This window comes from Callionymus lyra, chromosome 2 (genome assembly GCF_982586985.1).
Source record: "Callionymus lyra chromosome 2, fCalLyr1.hap1.1, whole genome shotgun sequence".
Taxonomy (NCBI): Eukaryota; Metazoa; Chordata; class Actinopteri; order Syngnathiformes; family Callionymidae; genus Callionymus; species Callionymus lyra.
The window spans coordinates 6,932,741-6,950,657 of NC_141819.1; the positions used below are offsets into that span (position 1 = coordinate 6,932,741).

General features: G+C 41.5%; 1 protein-coding gene across 2 annotated transcripts; it reads right to left on the reverse strand.

Moving 5' to 3' along the window:
- Positions 1-1,463: 1,463 nt before the first annotated feature.
- tmem259 (transmembrane protein 259) lies at positions 1,464-17,322 on the reverse strand. 2 transcript variants are annotated; one of them, XM_087783337.1, is made up of 12 exons: positions 17,001-17,322; positions 13,375-13,761; positions 10,485-10,754; positions 10,252-10,420; positions 8,743-8,853; positions 7,865-7,987; positions 5,912-6,012; positions 5,782-5,839; positions 5,625-5,708; positions 3,319-3,451; positions 3,124-3,223; positions 1,464-3,059 (listed from the first exon to the last, which is right to left on the reverse strand). In XM_087783337.1, exons 2-12 carry the CDS (start codon positions 13,594-13,596, stop codon positions 2,541-2,543), a joined length of 1,890 nt encoding a protein of 629 aa, XP_087639463.1. In that variant the 5' UTR covers positions 13,597-13,761; positions 17,001-17,322; the 3' UTR covers positions 1,464-2,540. The 2 variants fall into 2 exon arrangements, with proteins under 2 accessions (XP_087639463.1, XP_087639464.1); XM_087783338.1 differs by having other exon boundaries at positions 10,306-10,420; positions 17,001-17,321.
- Positions 17,323-17,917: the final 595 nt, after the last annotated feature.

Genomic DNA, 17,917 nt, shown 5'->3' on the forward strand with positions numbered 1-17,917 from the left:
ACAACAACACACACTGATGATACAATAGAGTCACACATCACAACAACACACACACACATATGACACAATAGAGTCTCACAACACACACACTGATGATACAATAGTCACACATCACATCACACACGCACTGATGATACAATAGAGTCACACATCACATCACACACGCACTGATGATACAATAGAGTCACACATCACATCACACACGCACTGATGATACAATAGAGTCACACATCACATCACACACACACTGATGATACAATAGAGTCACACATCACATCACACACGCACTGATGATACAATAGAGTCACACATCACATCACACACGCACTGATGATACAATAGAGTCACACATCACATCACACACGCACTGATGATACAATAGAGTCACACATCACATCACACACGCACTGATGATACAATAGAGTCACACATCACAACAACACACACACATATGACACAATAGAGTCTCACAACACACACACTGATGATACAATAGTCACACATCACATCACACACGCACTGATGATACAATAGAGTCACACATCACATCACACACGCACTGATGATACAATAGAGTCACACATCACATCACACACGCACTGATGATACAATAGAGTCACACATCACATCACACACGCACTGATGATACAATAGAGTCACACATCACATCACACACGCACTGATGATACAATAGAGTCACACATCACATCACACACGCACTGATGATACAATAGAGTCACACATCACATCACACACGCACTGATGATACAATAGAGTCACACATCACATCACACACGCACTGATGATACAATAGAGTCACACATCACATCACACACACACTGATGATACAATAGAGTCACACATCACAACAACACACACTGATGATACAATAGAGTCACACATCACATCACACACGCACTGATGATACAATAGAGTCACACATCACATCACACACACACTGATGATACAATAGAGTCACACATCACATCACACACACACTGATGATACAATAGAGTCACACATCACAACAACACACACACACACTGATGATACAATAGAGTCACACATCACAACAACACACACACACACTGATGATACAATAGAGTCACACATCACAACAACACACACACACACTGATGATACAATAGAGTCACACATCACAACAACACACACACACACATTCACACTGGGACTCATAGACTCGTGAGCTCGACCTCCAGAGTCATGAAGGACTCAAGGAACCTTTGGACGCCACGACAGACCAAGAACTTCTGCTCGAACCGCAACCTTTCGACCTTCGACCCTCCGTCCTTCATCTGACCGTAGTCTCAGCACCTGGTGGTCGGTTCGACTCCCGGGTTGGTTGGTTCACCGTCTTACCCTCAAGAGGCCTCGGATCCTGAAACGGTGAAGACCCTTTCGAGTCCTCCACGTGGTCCAGGGACGAGAGAAGAGACGCGGAGTCAAGGTTGTGCACTGGTTTTACTGGACACTTAAATACAGTCGCATGAGATCAACTAATGGAGCGACAGCCGATCAGCTGAGGCACGAAGAAGAAGAAGAAGAAGAAGAGAGTCGTTAGTTTGGTTCCGTCAAACCGGGTCAGGCTCCGCCCCCGATCTCACCTCACCGACCAACAGGTGTGTTGACCAGATTCAATCTGTGACACGCTCGGTTCTGTTGGTACAGCTCTCGTGAACAGGGGTCGTCATGGCAACACAACCCCAAGATCTCAATTAAAAAAAAAAACTCTTCTGCTCATTTGCTACTGAATTACGAGCCGATCGAGCGCCCTCTGGTGGCGGGTCTGAGAGAAACCAGTCAGATTGCACAGCTAATCATCGAAGATTATTGATAAGGCATTCATTTTTTTTGTTAAAGTTCAGTCCAGCTCTAGACACACATTCAGTTTTTCCCAAAAAAAAAAGAAAAAAAAAAAAGAATAAAAGCGACAGGAAAAAAAAAAAAATAAAGTCTCAGTTTTTGTGCTTCAGTCAGAACCAGAGCCGATCGTGTCGACTCTGAGTCGAGTCCTGCGACACGTCCTCGGCTCTGGACTCTCGGGTTCTGCTGCTGGTGGCAGGAAACAAGACGTGGAGGAGAAACATCTGAACGACCGACGGACTCGAGGACACAAGAGGACGACGGACGGAAAAAGACTTCAAAACGCACGACGAATCCAGACTTTAAGTCTGGAGGAGAAACTTCTTCAGGTTCCCTCAAGTCTAATGTTCAGTCCAGGTCCAGGAGAGGGAACGGGAGGAGGATCACAGTCAGGTACGGACACACTGGTGGGGGGGGGTGGGGCAGGGGGGGGGTCTTGTTTCTGCTGCCACAGACTCGCTGATCTTCTGACTTCCCGTCAAGGTCGCGTGAACTAAGGGTTGATAAAAAATAAAGTCGCGTTGATTAAAACTAGCCGTGGGTTCGCGTCACTGGTCGACTGGCGACGGGTCGACCCCTCGGCACTGGTCGACCACGGACGCTCGGAACCCTCTGGTGCCGGACTGAGATCATTCTTGGACCCCCCTGTGACGCTCTCAGGACGTGTCTGCGCTTAGAGTCTGAGGGGGGTCCATCTCGGCGGGGGCGGCCAGAGGCTCTCCTGCTGCTGCTGAGGGTTCCACGTCCGCGGGCTGGAGACCCGCCTCCTCTCCCGCGGCGGCACCGTCCTCCGCGGCGGCGGCGGCAGAGCCGCTCGCTCCCTGGACGGCGTCCAGCACCGCCGCCCCCTGCTGGGCGGAGGACGACAGCGCCTCGGTGATGATGGCGGCCGTCTGAGCCACCCAGTTTAGCTCCGCCCTCACCTCCCCTGCGGCGGCGGCGGGCTGGACATCGGGCTGCGGGGGGGCGGCGTCTCCTGACGGGGCGGCGTCCGCGGGGCCCGGCGCCTCGTGCGCCGCGGCGGGCGCTGCCGCCGTGTTGTTGTTGAGGCTGTCCTGCAGGGCCGTCTGGTTGGCCTGGCCCCCCTGCTGGTTGTGCAGCAGCATCTCCTGGATCCGGATCTGCTGCAGGATGGCCGGGAGCTCGTAGTGGTGGAAGAAGTAGATCATGGAGTGCTGCGGACACACGGGAAGGCGTCACGTCACGGCGGGACCTCGACGCCCTCGACGAACCTCTCACCTGAATGAAGAGCCAGGAGGTGACCAGGGCCAGGCTGCTGTACTGGCCGTTGAAGCGGTAGTGATAGGCGTAGAAGGCGAAGTGATAGAGATAGAAGAACCTGGAACACAGGACGGGGGGGGGGGGAGGTCAGGAGGTCACGTCCCGACTCCTCGCTCTGGTCTCTGGACTCTGGTCTCTGGTCTCTGGACTCACCGCAGCCAGTGTCTCTTGCTGGTGTTGGTGTGGCAGCAGATGGCGTCGTACTGGTCGGCCAGCCACACGATCAGGATGATGTAGAAGGCCGTGGTGGTGTCGTTGAAGAACTCCGACATGATGGCCTCCATTCCTGAGCAGAAGTATTGATACACGTAAATATTGTTATGGGTTCAAGTATCGATAATCAATAGCAAAGTATTTTATTCCTTTTTTTTTATTTAATCTAATTTTTTTTTTTTTTTTTTGGCCTTTAAACCACTACATTTCTTTATAATGCAGTTAAACTTCCGACCGCTAGGTGGCAGCAGTCATTGCATCTTTTGCAGCTAAATGAACATTGAAATCCCACGAGATCCTGGGATGACTGAGGACGAGAGGATACAGTGACTCCAGCAGATTTTAAAGCTGATGTTTGGACATATTTTGGTTTGAAAACAAATTAAAGCAGTTACGACTTCATCAAGAGTCATGTGGTCTGTAAATACTACAACACCAGAGTCAAGTACTGGACAATACTACACATATATATTTGTAACTACACTATCACAACACCAGAGTCAAGTACTGGACAATACTACACATATATATTTGTAACTACACTATCACAACACCAGAGTCAAGTACTGGACAATACTACACATATATATTTGTTACTACACTATCACAACACCAGAGTCAAGTACTGGACAATACTACACATATATACTTGTTACTACACTATCACAACACCAGAGTCAAGTACTGGACAATACTACACATATATATTTGTAACTACACTATCACAACACCAGAGTCAAGTACTGGACAATACTACACATATATATTTGTAACTACACTATCACAACACCAGAGTCAAGTACTGGACAATACTACACATATATATTTGTAACTACACTATCACAACACCAGAGTCAAGTACTGGACAATACTACACATATATACTTGTTACTACACTATCACAACACCAGAGTCAAGTACTGGACAATACTACACATCTATATTTGTAACTACACTATCACAACACCAGAGTCAAGTACTGGACAATACTACACATATATATTTGTTACTACACTATCACAACACCAGAGTCAAGTACTGGACAATACTACACATATATACTTGTTACTACACTATCACAACACCAGAGTCAAGTACTGGACAATACTACACATATATATTTGTAACTACACTATCACAACACCAGAGTCAAGTACTGGACAATACTACACATATATATTTGTAACTACACTATCACAACACCAGAGTCAAGTACTGGACAATACTACACATATATATTTGTTACTACACTATCACAACACCAGAGTCAAGTACTGGACAATACTACACATATATACTTGTTACTACACTATCACAACACCAGAGTCAAGTACTGGACAATACTACACATATATATTTGTAACTACACTATCACAACACCAGAGTCAAGTACTGGACAATACTACACATATATATTTGTAACTACACTATCACAACACCAGAGTCAAGTACTGGACAATACTACACATATATATTTGTAACTACACTATCACAACACCAGAGTCAAGTACTGGACAATACTACACATATATACTTGTTACTACACTATCACAACACCAGAGTCAAGTACTGGACAATACTACACATCTATATTTGTAACTACACTATCACAACACCAGAGTCAAGTACTGGACAATACTACACATATATATTTGTTACTACACTATCACAACACCAGAGTCAAGTACTGGACAATACTACACATATATACTTGTTACTACACTATCACAACACCAGAGTCAAGTACTGGACAATACTACACATATATATTTGTAACTACACTATCACAACACCAGAGTCAAGTACTGGACAATACTACACATATATATTTGTAACTACACTATCACAACACCAGAGTCAAGTACTGGACAATACTACACATATATATTTGTAACTACACTATCACAACACCAGAGTCAAGTACTGGACAATACTACACATATATATTTGTAACTACACTATCACAACACCAGAGTCAAGTACTGGACAATACTACACATATATATTTGTTACTACACTATCACAATATATCACTATAGATCATATCATTGACACCGTCTCAAGATACATAATGTTTCGCCAGATTCTTGACAAATACACACTTCTATTTCCAGGCGACACAAATCTTAAATCTGGATCTGAACCCTTGTGTCGTCTCTGGGTCAACGTGGCCCGGAAACAAGAGGTCGTTGACCTTGACCCAGAGGAAACACAAGGGTTAAACCCACAGAACTCTTGAAACGTACCGACGAGGGCCAGAATGACGGTGAGCAAAGGAGCTGCTGGAAAGGCGATGGTCATGTTCATCTCCAACATCTGCAGCAGGTCCACTGAAGAAAAACAAACGCCGGATCAAGACGTGTTGGATTCTCACCATGATCTCTGAGGGTGTTCAAGTCTCACCGATGAAGACGAAGATCTGGTGATGAGAGTATCTGAGCAGCATCGACACCGACAGCGTCTGAGGAGGAACACCTGGTTCTGAGCGCACACACACACACCTGCGACACACACACACCTTCTGGATACCTACAAATATGACCATGATGACGAAGGCAGCCAAGTACGACGTTCTCGCCATCCACATGCTGACGAAGCGATAATGTTCTCCGGACACCACGTTCCTCAGGAACCCTGTGAAGAACCAGAGAGAATCATCATGACAAGGTGCATCACAACCAGTGTTGGCTCAGTTACATTCATTTACTTGTTATTTTCAAATTAACTAGTAACTAATAAAAGTAACTCAGTTACTTTAATTCACTTATTTTCAAAGTAACTAGTTACTAGGAAAAGTAACTCAGTTACCTTAATTTACTTGTTATTTTCAAAGTAACTAGTTACTAGGAAAAGTAACTCAGTTACATTAATTTACTTGTTATTTTCAAAGTAACTAGTTACTAGGAAAAGTAACTCAGTTACCTTAATTTACTTGTTATTTTCAAAGTAACTAGTTACTAGGAAAAGTAACTCAGTTACCTTAATTTACTTGTTATTTTCAAAGTAACCAGTTACTAGGAAAAGTAACTCAGTTACCTTAATTTACTTGTTATTTTCAAAGTAACTAGTTACTAGGAAAAGTAACTCAGTTACCTTAATTTACTTGTTATTTTCAAAGTAACTAGTTACTAGGAAAAGTAACTCAGTTACCTTAATTTACTTGTTATTTTCAAAGTAACTAGTTACTAGGAAAAGTAACTCAGTTACCTTAATTTACTTGTTATTTTCAAAGTAACTAGTTACTAGAAAAAGTAATTCAGTTACCTTAATTTACTTGTTATTTTCAAAGTAACTAGTTACTAGGAATAGTAACTCAGTTACCTTAATTTACTTGTTATTTTCAAAGTAACTAGTTACTAGGCAAAGTAACTCAGTTACCTTAATTTACTTGTTATTTTCAAAGTAACTAGTTACTAGGAAAAGTAACCCAGTTACCTTAATTTACTTGTTATTTTCAAAGTAACCAGTTACTTATGAAAGTAACTCAGTTACCTTAATTTACTTATTTTCAAAGTAACTAGTTACTAGGAAAAGTAACTAAGCTACCTAAATTAACTTATTTTCATAGTAACTAGTTACTAAGAAAAGTAAGTAAGTAATGGTTATTTCTAAAGCGCCTTTCAGTTACTTTAATTTATTTATTCTCAAAGTAACTAGTTACTAGGAAAAGTAACTCAGTTACCTTAATTTACTTGTTATTTTCAAAGTAACTAGTTACTAGGAAAAGTAACTCAGTTACTTTCACTTGTTATTTTCAAAGTAACCAGTTACTAATAAAAGTAACTCGGTTACCTTAATTTACTTATTTTCAAAGTAACCAGTTACTAGGAAAAGTAACTAAGTTACCTTAATTAACTTCCTTTTCATAGTAACTAGTTACTAAGAAAAGTAAGTAATTAATTAAGTAATGGTTATTTCCAAAGCGCCTTTCAGTTACTTGAATTTATTTCTTCTCAAAGTAACTAGTTACTAGGGAAAGTAACAATTATTTATCCTACAAACACACAAAATTCACCTTTTCATTTTACCATTGATCACATAAACATATTAAATAAAAACAATAAAATTGAACAACACTGTATTAAATACACAAAAACCTTTAAAGGAAAATAACAAACACAATAAAAAGGTGTTAAATAAAATAAATAACTCGTCATTTCTTTCTTATCAGCCCGACACACAGAAGTGTGTGTGTTTTGTGTGCGTTTCTTTTTTCCCAGTGTTAAGTTTTACTGTTTCATGTTTAGTTTCATCATACATTCATGAACGCACCATAGCAATCCTATTGTCATTGAAGGCATCACAGAAAGTTATCAGACATTGTTTTTCTGTCATATTTGTTGATTTGTTTTATTAAATTTTAAAAGTAATTACATAAACTTCTCTCCTTTATAATCCGGTATAAAAAAAAAAAAAGCAAGCGCCGGGTCTCGAACCCTCAACCCTCAGCATGAGAGTCTGTGGCTACATTTGAGACTTTGTCTACCTTTGTTCTCCTCGTTCTCGGCCAGCGCCTTCACACTGGACATCAAGATGTCATCGTAACCCAGGAACTCGTCCAGCAGGAAGCGGCTGAAGCCGTCGCCGAAACACTCGTCCTTCATGGGATCTGGAACGCACAACAGAAGCGTGTCTAGAGCAGGGGTCCGCAAGTCCCTGTGAAGGGCCACATAACCCTTCTCTGATGGAGGGTCAGTTTGTCACAGAACAGTGTGACGGTCGCAGGGGCCACGAGTAACGGAAAAAACCCTCTCTGGGTTCTTCACAGTAAAAAAATAGAATATAACGACAAAGAACAGACGGCCTTGATTTTTATTTAGCTTCTCAAAAAATTGGATGAAATGGAAAAAGTGTGTTTTTTGTCACACACTTTATACTGCAGTTTTGGGGGATCAATGGTCTAGACCAGGGGTCAGCAATTGTATTTCCTCAGGGGCCACATTATATACTGGGGCTGTTATAAGGGACTGTCAAAAAATTGAAGATAAATAAATGAATATTATAAATAAGCTTAGGTTTTAATTTGATTATATATACTTTTATTATAATTCATTATATTTTAAGATTCTAAAAAAGCATATTTCACATATTTTACCATTTAATTTGCCATCATTTAATTTAAGATTATTTTATATTCAATGCATTTAAAAATATCATATTTTTATCACAAATCTCTAGGAGAAAAATATGTATTCAAACAAAGATCTTTAGGAAAATACATGTAGGGTTGAACTAGTCATAGTATTGATGATAAACAATTGTAAATGTCAAGTATTATAATGTTATTTTAAGACCGTGCTGCATAGATGGAGTCAGTGTGTGTGGCCCAGGTCTGGTCTGGAGAGCGAGTCGTGTGGGTCTCACCTAGAGTGACCACCATGACGGGGATGTTGAGTCTCTGCCTGGTGCTCTGAGACAGACGCAAGAAGCCGTACTCCAGGGAATACTCCACGATGTACTCCTCTTGAGGCCACACTGAAAGCACACATGCAGGTCAGCGCTCGGGACACACAAAGTTGCCGTGCGGTGATCAGTCTCAGTGGGAAAAGGACAGAGTCGACATCTTGTTAGCAGTTGCTGAGCACAGAAGACCTGGTGGTCCTGCTGTGGCCCGACCTCCTCTGGACCGACCTCCCCTCCCTGTCCTCACGACCTCTCAGCAGTGTTGTCTTATTCTGTTGCTCCTCTTCACCTTCTTTTTAAAGTCTTCCCCAGAAATGTTTGTTTGACATTTTGTGTTGGATTTTTCATCCTGGAGGAAACAGGATTTTTCTTCCAGAGGCCTAACCAAAAAATGGTCAAACTTTTCCCAATGACTTAATGATTATTTTGGTTCTCATTAGTGTTTCAGAAAATTATAAGAGTGAGATTTATCTGTGGACCTTTTTATGACTGATCTCTCAGTGAATCAAGGAAAAGCCTGAACAAATAAAAACATCTTGAGATGTTTCTTGAAGGAGTCAGTAGATCATCAAACACAGAGATGGTTCCAAAGCTTAGGAGCAACAGTCTGGAAAGATTTCTCTCCTCTGGTCCCATCTATACATCTATGGCAGTCATTGATACAAACTTGGGATGATTATTGATTCATAGAATCATAAACCATCATTTTTTGACAAAGATATATTATATCTTGGCTAAAATATTATGTTTTAACTATTAATTTCTCTACATAAATAAAAATGACTTACTTACATTCAAATATATGAGATAAAAGTCTTAAGAAAGTGCTGATTTATTGAATCTTAATACTCGCCATTTAAAATAATCTGAAACCTATTAAGTGGGTGAAAATCTAGATTTATTTTGAACAATTAATGGGTAAAAAACAACAACAATTATGTGAACAAATGAATGACAAACGTGTAAGGAGTATGAAGGATTAGAAGGCTAGTGTAGTGCTAATCTTTATTTCGTACTTCTAAACTACTTGAGGAATCTACCAAAGAGTTAAGCGGGAAGACTCCAGACGGTTGAAACTGCAAGTTTTGATGGGCGACTGATGGCTGAAGTTACTATAAGCCTTAAATCGTTTATGATTGGTTCATATAGCGTTGAGCCTTCTGTGAGTGGCTAGATTCACAAAGTACCAAAGTTTATAATCATTAAAAAATAAATAAAGTCTATTGAATGTGTAAATACAAGCGTGACAAATGTCAAGTGTGGGCGCAGCTTTGTTCAACTACTGAGTGAAAACATCCTGAGTTGATTCTCAGATGAAGCGACGCTATGCTGCCCTCTTCTGGTGACAAGAAGAACATCAGTTGCATCTACAGCTACTTTGAGAATTAAAAAAGTTGTAGAGCAGAGAAGAAGGGATGAGGAGAGGGCGGTGCACAGGTGAGGAGGCAGGTGGAGGAGGTGAAGGTTTACCTGCTCTGCTCATCATCTCCAGCTCAGACACTTTGTCCCTCAGCGGCTGCATACCTTTCGTGGTCTGGCTGAAGGACACGTCCTGGCTGTCGTTGACGCCGCCGGCTCCGCTCACGGCTCCGCCGCCGATCAGGGACGTCTTCAGATGAGGCTCGATGTCCAGCTCGAACTGCAGCCAGAGAGAAGACGTGTGAGGGGATGACGATGACTACGAACGGGTGGACGTCCTCTACCTGCACCGAACTGTTGTCGAACATCTCCACCGTGGCCTCCTCTTCCTCCTCGTCCTCCTCCTGCAGCGCCGCCACGCTGAGGCCCGCCATCCCGACGCCCGCCGCCGCCGCCTCCTGCAGGAAGACGGGCACTCGGCTGGAGTTCCTCTGGATCTCCACGCGCAGGATGCCGTCGCGGGGCCATCGCTCCCTCACCGCCTCCAGGCAGTTGATGGGCGAGCGGGAGAAGGCGATGTGGATGTAGGCGAGGATGAAGAGGACGAAGAGCGCCTGAGAAGACGAGCAAAGTAAAAGGTGAGTTCTCTACAAATGTGGTGAACTGGTTTGTTGATATGAGAAGAAACCACAATAAGAATATTTCCTCAACTGAGCTCCAGTCGCTACATTAAAATGAACAAACATTTTTGTCTATAACTCTAAAAAAGGGGCAGATTACTCTGAAAATAATCCCAACATTAGTCGACATTAGGGCGAGTAGAACACGAGTGAAGTTTGAATCCCTTTAAGTGTCTCTGGTGGTCTCTGGTTTCAAATATTACGGCCCAGTTGTGCCTTTGAAGATTTGGGAGGACACGTTGGTCTTCAAGATATCCTGGCCCGAGACAGAACTACTTTAAAGAACCAGGAATCTTGGACGGACTGAAGGAAGACTCTAAACCGTCCACACACAATACAACTGGTCTCTATACTGTGAGCACAGCCTGGAAGGGAGTGAGCATCAAACAGGTCTGTGTCCTCTAGTGGCTCTGAATCAGAATCAGAAATCCTTTATTTGTCCCGCGAGGGGAAATTCGGTTTAAACAACAGCAAGCGCAATACCACAAATAAAACCCAGAAAATAAAATAATAAAATGAAAAGAAAAATCTAAATAGAATAAAAATCTGCCCTATATTATATATACACATATTTACAAAAATAACAAGAAGAAAGGTGCTGTTAAATATTTATCTGGCTGTGTTCTTGTTGTGTAGTCTGATGGCAGCAGGGAGGAAGGACCTGCGGTACCTCTCCCTCACACACCTGGGATGGAGCATCCTATCACTGATGGAGCTCCTCAATGCCCTCAGTGTGTGCTGGAGAGGGTGAGATAAGTTCTTCCTCATGGAGGCCAGCTTGCTCTGTATCCTCCTCCCAGACACTTCCTCCACAGGATCCAGGGGGCGCCCTAGGATGACTCCACAAGACTGAGAGGACCATCAGTAGTCCGGTACACTTGTGGTCTGTGAGGTGTAAAAGTCCAGTAGAAACCAAGTCCTTCATCTGAAAGAGGGGCCTCCTTTGATGAGCCCAGGATGCTTTTAAAGTGGTTCAAGTAGTCGATCCATCTGTGACTTGTCAAGACAAAACGATGCCATAAATACCAGTAAAGAAAACCTTCCAGATCTTATGGACGGGACCGGCTGCCGTACAATCAAAGTCACAGCCAATCGAGCCTTGAGTCTGATGCCATGATGGATTAACACATTAATCCCAGACTTCCCCACAAGACATTCACAATCCTGTCATCTTAATCCAGATTACCTTCAAACTCTAAAAGGGAACATTTCCTTGTTTTCCCCCCCCACGCACATTCACAGTTCGGTTCAAACACTTATTGGATACCCGCCGGGCTGAGCCGCTGCCTTGTGTGCTCGGCTTGTTGACGGAGATTAAAATAAGACGTCTAATAGGATAGTGCAGTGCAGTCGCTTCAGGGGCGACTCCCAATGACTTTATTTCCATCTCCGTCAACATCCTTCACAGAGAGATGAGGTTCGACTAATGTGTTGAGTGTGTGTTAAATTGATGTGCGACTCCGTTGTATCATCAGCGTGTGTTTGTACAAAACTCTCTTTTCATTGAAATACTGACATTAGATGATCTTAATGATCTTAAGCTCCGCCCATTGAAAACACTTTGGAGATGAAATCTTGTTGACCATAACCACACCCACTCTGCTGCGATTGGTTAAACATGGGAGGTTTGTCACCTCATGTCATCAATCCCGGAAGCCTCCACCTCTCAGGGACTCCATTACAGCTAATTACAGCTGGAGGAGAAGTGAAGCCATTATTACGTCATAATTGACTCTCGTAACCTCTCGTTCGCCCAGATTTCAGAGCAACGTTATAAAGTAATAAGTTGAAAACATGGTCATGATGATGAACTTACTGCATATTGGAGAAGAAGAACATTTACTACATGTCAGGAGAGTCAGAGTTTATCATTAGTTGTTCTTTAAGATCGTATTATACTTGGAGACACGAGCAGAAGACGGATCATGGAGACATTATACAAATAAAAATTACTTACTTACTTACATAGAGACATAGAGAAACCATGTCAGGTGTAAGTAGTGTCGACAACACAGGTTTGTTCTGAGATATAACTAAGGTATTGGACGACAACAAGGCATGTAGCGACTCCTGATTAAAAAACTTTAAAGGCCAATTTAATCGACTACATTCCACATTTTGGTCTATATTTTCAGATAACATTGATGCATCTTATCCATGTTCTCTCAGTATACAGCAGCTCAGGTGCTCCAGCACTAAAAGGCAGAAGCTTGCCACACTCCACAGCCGTGCCTGATGAAAAACAAAAGCCGACTGCTGTCTGTGCATCAGACTCGTGCATCAATACACCTTCGACAGAAAGTGAGATGCTGTGACCAGCGAGCAGCTCAACTGGGTCAGACACACATGAATCGATGAGCTAAAATAAGTTCTCTGGAGAAAAAACTGGTTCACGACTAATTTAAGAGACAGATGAGAGGAGCAAGAATTCAACTTCTGACGTTTGAACAACGAAAGTGAAGGAACAAACTTACTCTAAAGGACAAGTTATAGCTCTCAACTGTCAGGCGTGTTACTTAGATCCAGGTTTAATGATGGGATGAAGTGAACTCACCTTCAGCAGGACGAAGAACTCAAACACCCTCCGGAAGGACGGGGGGAAGAGTCGCGCGTAAGTGACGGCCATCTTGAAGAAGAGGGCGTGGAAGAGGCGGTCTCTGACGTTGATGAGGGGGTTCTGGTTGATGTTGGGGTTCCGGATCCTGTTGGGCCCCATGTTGTTGTTGTTATTGTTGAGCGGGACATTGTTGTTGTTGTTGGCCTGGTTATCAGACATGGTCTTTGGATTATTGCCGCCGGGGCCGGGGGTCAGACTGCGGGAACAAACAGCCGATTCTAGGTCAGCATGGCGCTGGTGTGGAAGCTGCTCGGTGACCTCAGGCCGTCACTGCGGTGAACTTGGATCGATGAGTCAGCAGTTTTGCTTCTCACGGCCCAAAATCTGCAAGGTAGGATACATGACATGCACAATTAGAAAATGAGCCAAACGTTCAGATACATCATAAAACATCTTGAACTGTGCCAAAACATATAAAAAAGGGCTGTTAGTGAAGGTTAAAAGTGTTGTCTTTGGACATTTACTCGTTTTAAAATTCTACTTTGAGGACAACTTTTAAAAACTTCAGCCATCTGTAACTCCGCCTTATTCCATTATATACTGCGTTCACAAAAGGTTTAAATTTGATTTATGAATAAGGTTATCCAACCGATTTCCACAACCTTTGACCCCAGATCGAAACAACTGCACATGACCCAAGCAATTTTTTCCAATCATACATTTATTTCACCGTTGATTTTTGACCTCTTTGACAGACCTTTTGGTTTTAAGGTCAAATATTTCTCTCCAAGCTAATTGTGTTTCCTGCATTGATGATCAATTGACAGACAATCATTCATTGATAACGGACTCAAGTAATTATTCTTTATCATGTGTGAAATTGTGTCTGCAGGCTAAAACTAAAATGCCTCCTGCAAGCTTGAGGAGTTTTCATTGTCTCCTAGTAAAGACCATCACTACAATAAAGAAGAAGAAATATTTCCAGAATGTTTTCCTTCGTGCTGGAGTCTCAGTGGGAGAAGAACTAATGAGCTTGTATATCCACGAGAGAGTTGCTGCTTCTGTACATCACAATATTTGGTTGGACATGATGAAAGCAAGATCGGCTTTATTTTAAAATCATACAATATCTGTTCCATTTAAAAACAAATTAAACATTGGTTCCCACGTTTAAAAGAGTAAATATAAATTGCAACAAAAAAAAACGGTTCAGTTCAATCACATGGTTATCACAAGACAGACTTGTTTACCGTCTCAAAGTCACAAATCAAGCACCGAGAAATAACCAAATTAGCAAATCGTGAAGGTGTGTTTTGTTGTCTGGCTCACACTCAAGGTTGCTATTCTAAAGCACTTTTAACATTCGAAATTAAAAGGAACATCATGTCCCCATTTATTGACCTTCAATTGGTGTGGAATCAATTCAACCTGAGCTCAGACTAATATTCAGCATTCAGATGTGAAAATAAACCCAAAGCTCAGACGGTAAAATGAGGTGCTTCTGTACGCAGTTGTGTTTATATTGTGAAGCTTATGGTGTTGCACCATCTAATTCTCGGAGGGAATTATCCTGGATGAGATCAAGAGTATGCTGTATGTGCTTATATATGAGCTAAGGCTCTGCAAACCATAAGTGGGGTTTAGGTTATACGTGTTTTATTGATCATTTCTATGTTATAAAATGGCTAGAGACACTTTATTTTGTAAAAATGATGAAAAAGTCGGATAATAAGTGATGCTGTCCAATGTCAAATAGAGGCGTCACGTCAGATCGTACAACAGGTACCAGGGTCGACTCAATATGCCAAAGTGACTGCGGTCACTTGGCAGCAACGTAGTTGTCGTCATGCAATTTAAACTGATTGCTGGAAAGTGACATCATAGACAGAAGCAGGAGGGGAGAAAGTTGGGTTCTCTCCCGAGTTGCCCATTGGACTTTACTAGAATAGTCCTACCCCCCTCAGCTTCAGGCCTCTTCACCATCAGTGTAGGCCTTAGAAACAGCATTTGCAAATGTAAACCTAAATTTATATTGTGTGTATGCTAGTAAATGTGCCTTGTGTTTTTATGGTTTTGCCACCATTGTTGGGGAAATACACAAAATAATTTAGTATAAGCCCTCACTAACCTAAAGGCCGAGTCGCATACACTTTCAACTCGGAGCACATGTGTGACAGAAACAGGTCTGTGGTCAAGGTTTGCAATCTGGAATCGTCAACTGCTCTTTGGTCACATAATCTAGACTTTCTGCGACATCAAAGGGCTGATATCAGGTAGTGAGACACATTTTTTGTTACATCAGAAGCCCAGTAACTAGAACCTGCACTTGTGGAGTAAAGTTATGTGAACATCCATCTTAAAAAAAAAACCTCTATGCCAACAGTATTCAGATAAGATAATAGTCTCAGTTTCATCTGAATTTGTTTGAACAACTTATAAGTGGATGCCAAAGAGACCAACACATGCTCACTGGTGGAAAATTGTTTCAAAACCTAGCAAAGAAAGATGGTACCAGCTTTATGTGGCAGTGTTCATCCATCTCACACATTATAAATACTTTTTTTCAATTCTAAAATGTTGCATTTTGTGTAAAATTGTGAACTCAAAGGCAGATTCTTACTAGCATAGAGTGAAATAGAGGAGAGATTACAAAAGCATTTGGAGGGCTTTCAAAGGGCTTTGCATGTACTAATAGAACTGGAGTTACATACAGGTAAATATTTCTATTGTATCACTTGAAAGTACACACAGAACTCCATCAATCATGATGACTTATTTGTTATTTCTAAATTCATCAAAGAACAGCAAGTGCTTTCTCCAATCCCCTCGCAATGAATTCTTTGGAGACTTCCTGAATACAGAACATTGGAAAACCACCAACCTTTACTCATCAGCATCTTTTTTTTTTAAATGGGGATTCAATTATATTTATTTTCTTTCCCTTCAATGTGAATGGAGGGAAATTTGTTTCGGAGAAACAGTGAAGACACAATTCAACAGCAAAGCAAACATGACATAACATAGACAATATTTTGTATTGTTATCCCTTGTGTTGTCTCTGGGTCAAGGTGAACGACCCATTGTTATACCTTGTTTTTGGATATCAACATTTAATTTATACATCATTATTTTCCCCTCGTAATTTTTTTAAATCAAGAAGACAACATTCTTTATAAGCCTTAACCCTGATAACAACTAGTTGTCATGTAAAAATCAGGTTTTAAACTAAAGGATTTTACTCTAAAGGCATTTCTCGTATTAGAATGTATTGTAACAACTTGTAAATCCTCCAAAAATTCGTCTTTGAGTAAAAACTATTACGGTCATACCATTATATCTGAAACAATCCAAAGCTTAAATTCTGAGGAAAATAACATATTTAAAACTATGAAGTGTACTGGGTCACTGATTTCAACAATGCTCAGATGCAATGACTCCACGCAAAGACAACTTTAAAACCGTAAGAAGACAACACGTCAGATGTTGAAACAACAAGCAAACATCTCGAGCCATTGTTGTTATGGTTTTCTCGTGTAGGAAGTCTTTGGCCTTTAGTGCTGCAGGTAAACATCCTCTCAGCAACAACCACTTGTTATCGGTGACTTGGCATTAAATCCACGTACCTGTCGACGGTTCCTCGAGTGTTTATCCATGTGTTTGAGGCGAAGCTTTCTCTAGAAAAGACGGGATGCGAGCGAAAAATAAACAATCTCCCTGAGCAGTGTCGTTAGCCTTCGAAGCTAATGCTAAAGCTAGTTTAACTTCAGGGACGAGGCAATGTTAGCTAGCTGCTATTCCGTGTTGTGCTCCGTGTGTGGAGGAGTTTGCGGTGCACACGCCAGAGTCCGTTCGGTTCCGAGAAAAAGAAGTAAAACGTAGAGTAAGAGCTCAAGTTTGGGTTAAAACTGACGGCTGCTGTTATGAAGCGGAACTGGGTAGAACACCGGAAATGGTACGCTTTTTAGAAGAAGCGCTTTTGTCCTGCGCGTTGTCTGTCAGGCGCAGCAGCCACTTGGAATACATGAGGAAAGAAACAATATTACAATACTTACTTAGAAGTAGAATTACTATGGTTTAAAAATCAAAATGGGTTTTTATTTTTATTTTATTTTAATTTTGAATTTATCATCAAAAAGAGTTCACTGTTATAAGCCACATGATTATGAAAAAATAAAATAAAAATAAAAAAATCTGGGGCGATCCATAAGTGTCCCGGTTCTGCCCTCTTTCCACTTTAACCTGGAACACATGAATAAAAAGAGACTGTTTTAAAATTACTTACTTACTTACTTTCTTACTTTTATTTGGCAGGAAGCATAGGATCTACTTTGAGTCTCTCTCAGATGAATGAGCTAAAACCATCTGAGTCTACAGTTTGTTCACTTAGAAGATATTTTCTAGTAAATAATTCTCTCATTTTTTGTCTTCAAGCCATTTCAAAATGTCGCTACTTTCCAACTAAAAACCACCGTCTTAGACTTAGGACTCCGATTTTGTTAAAACCTGAAGACAAAAAATAGGGCTCACATCAAGTATATTC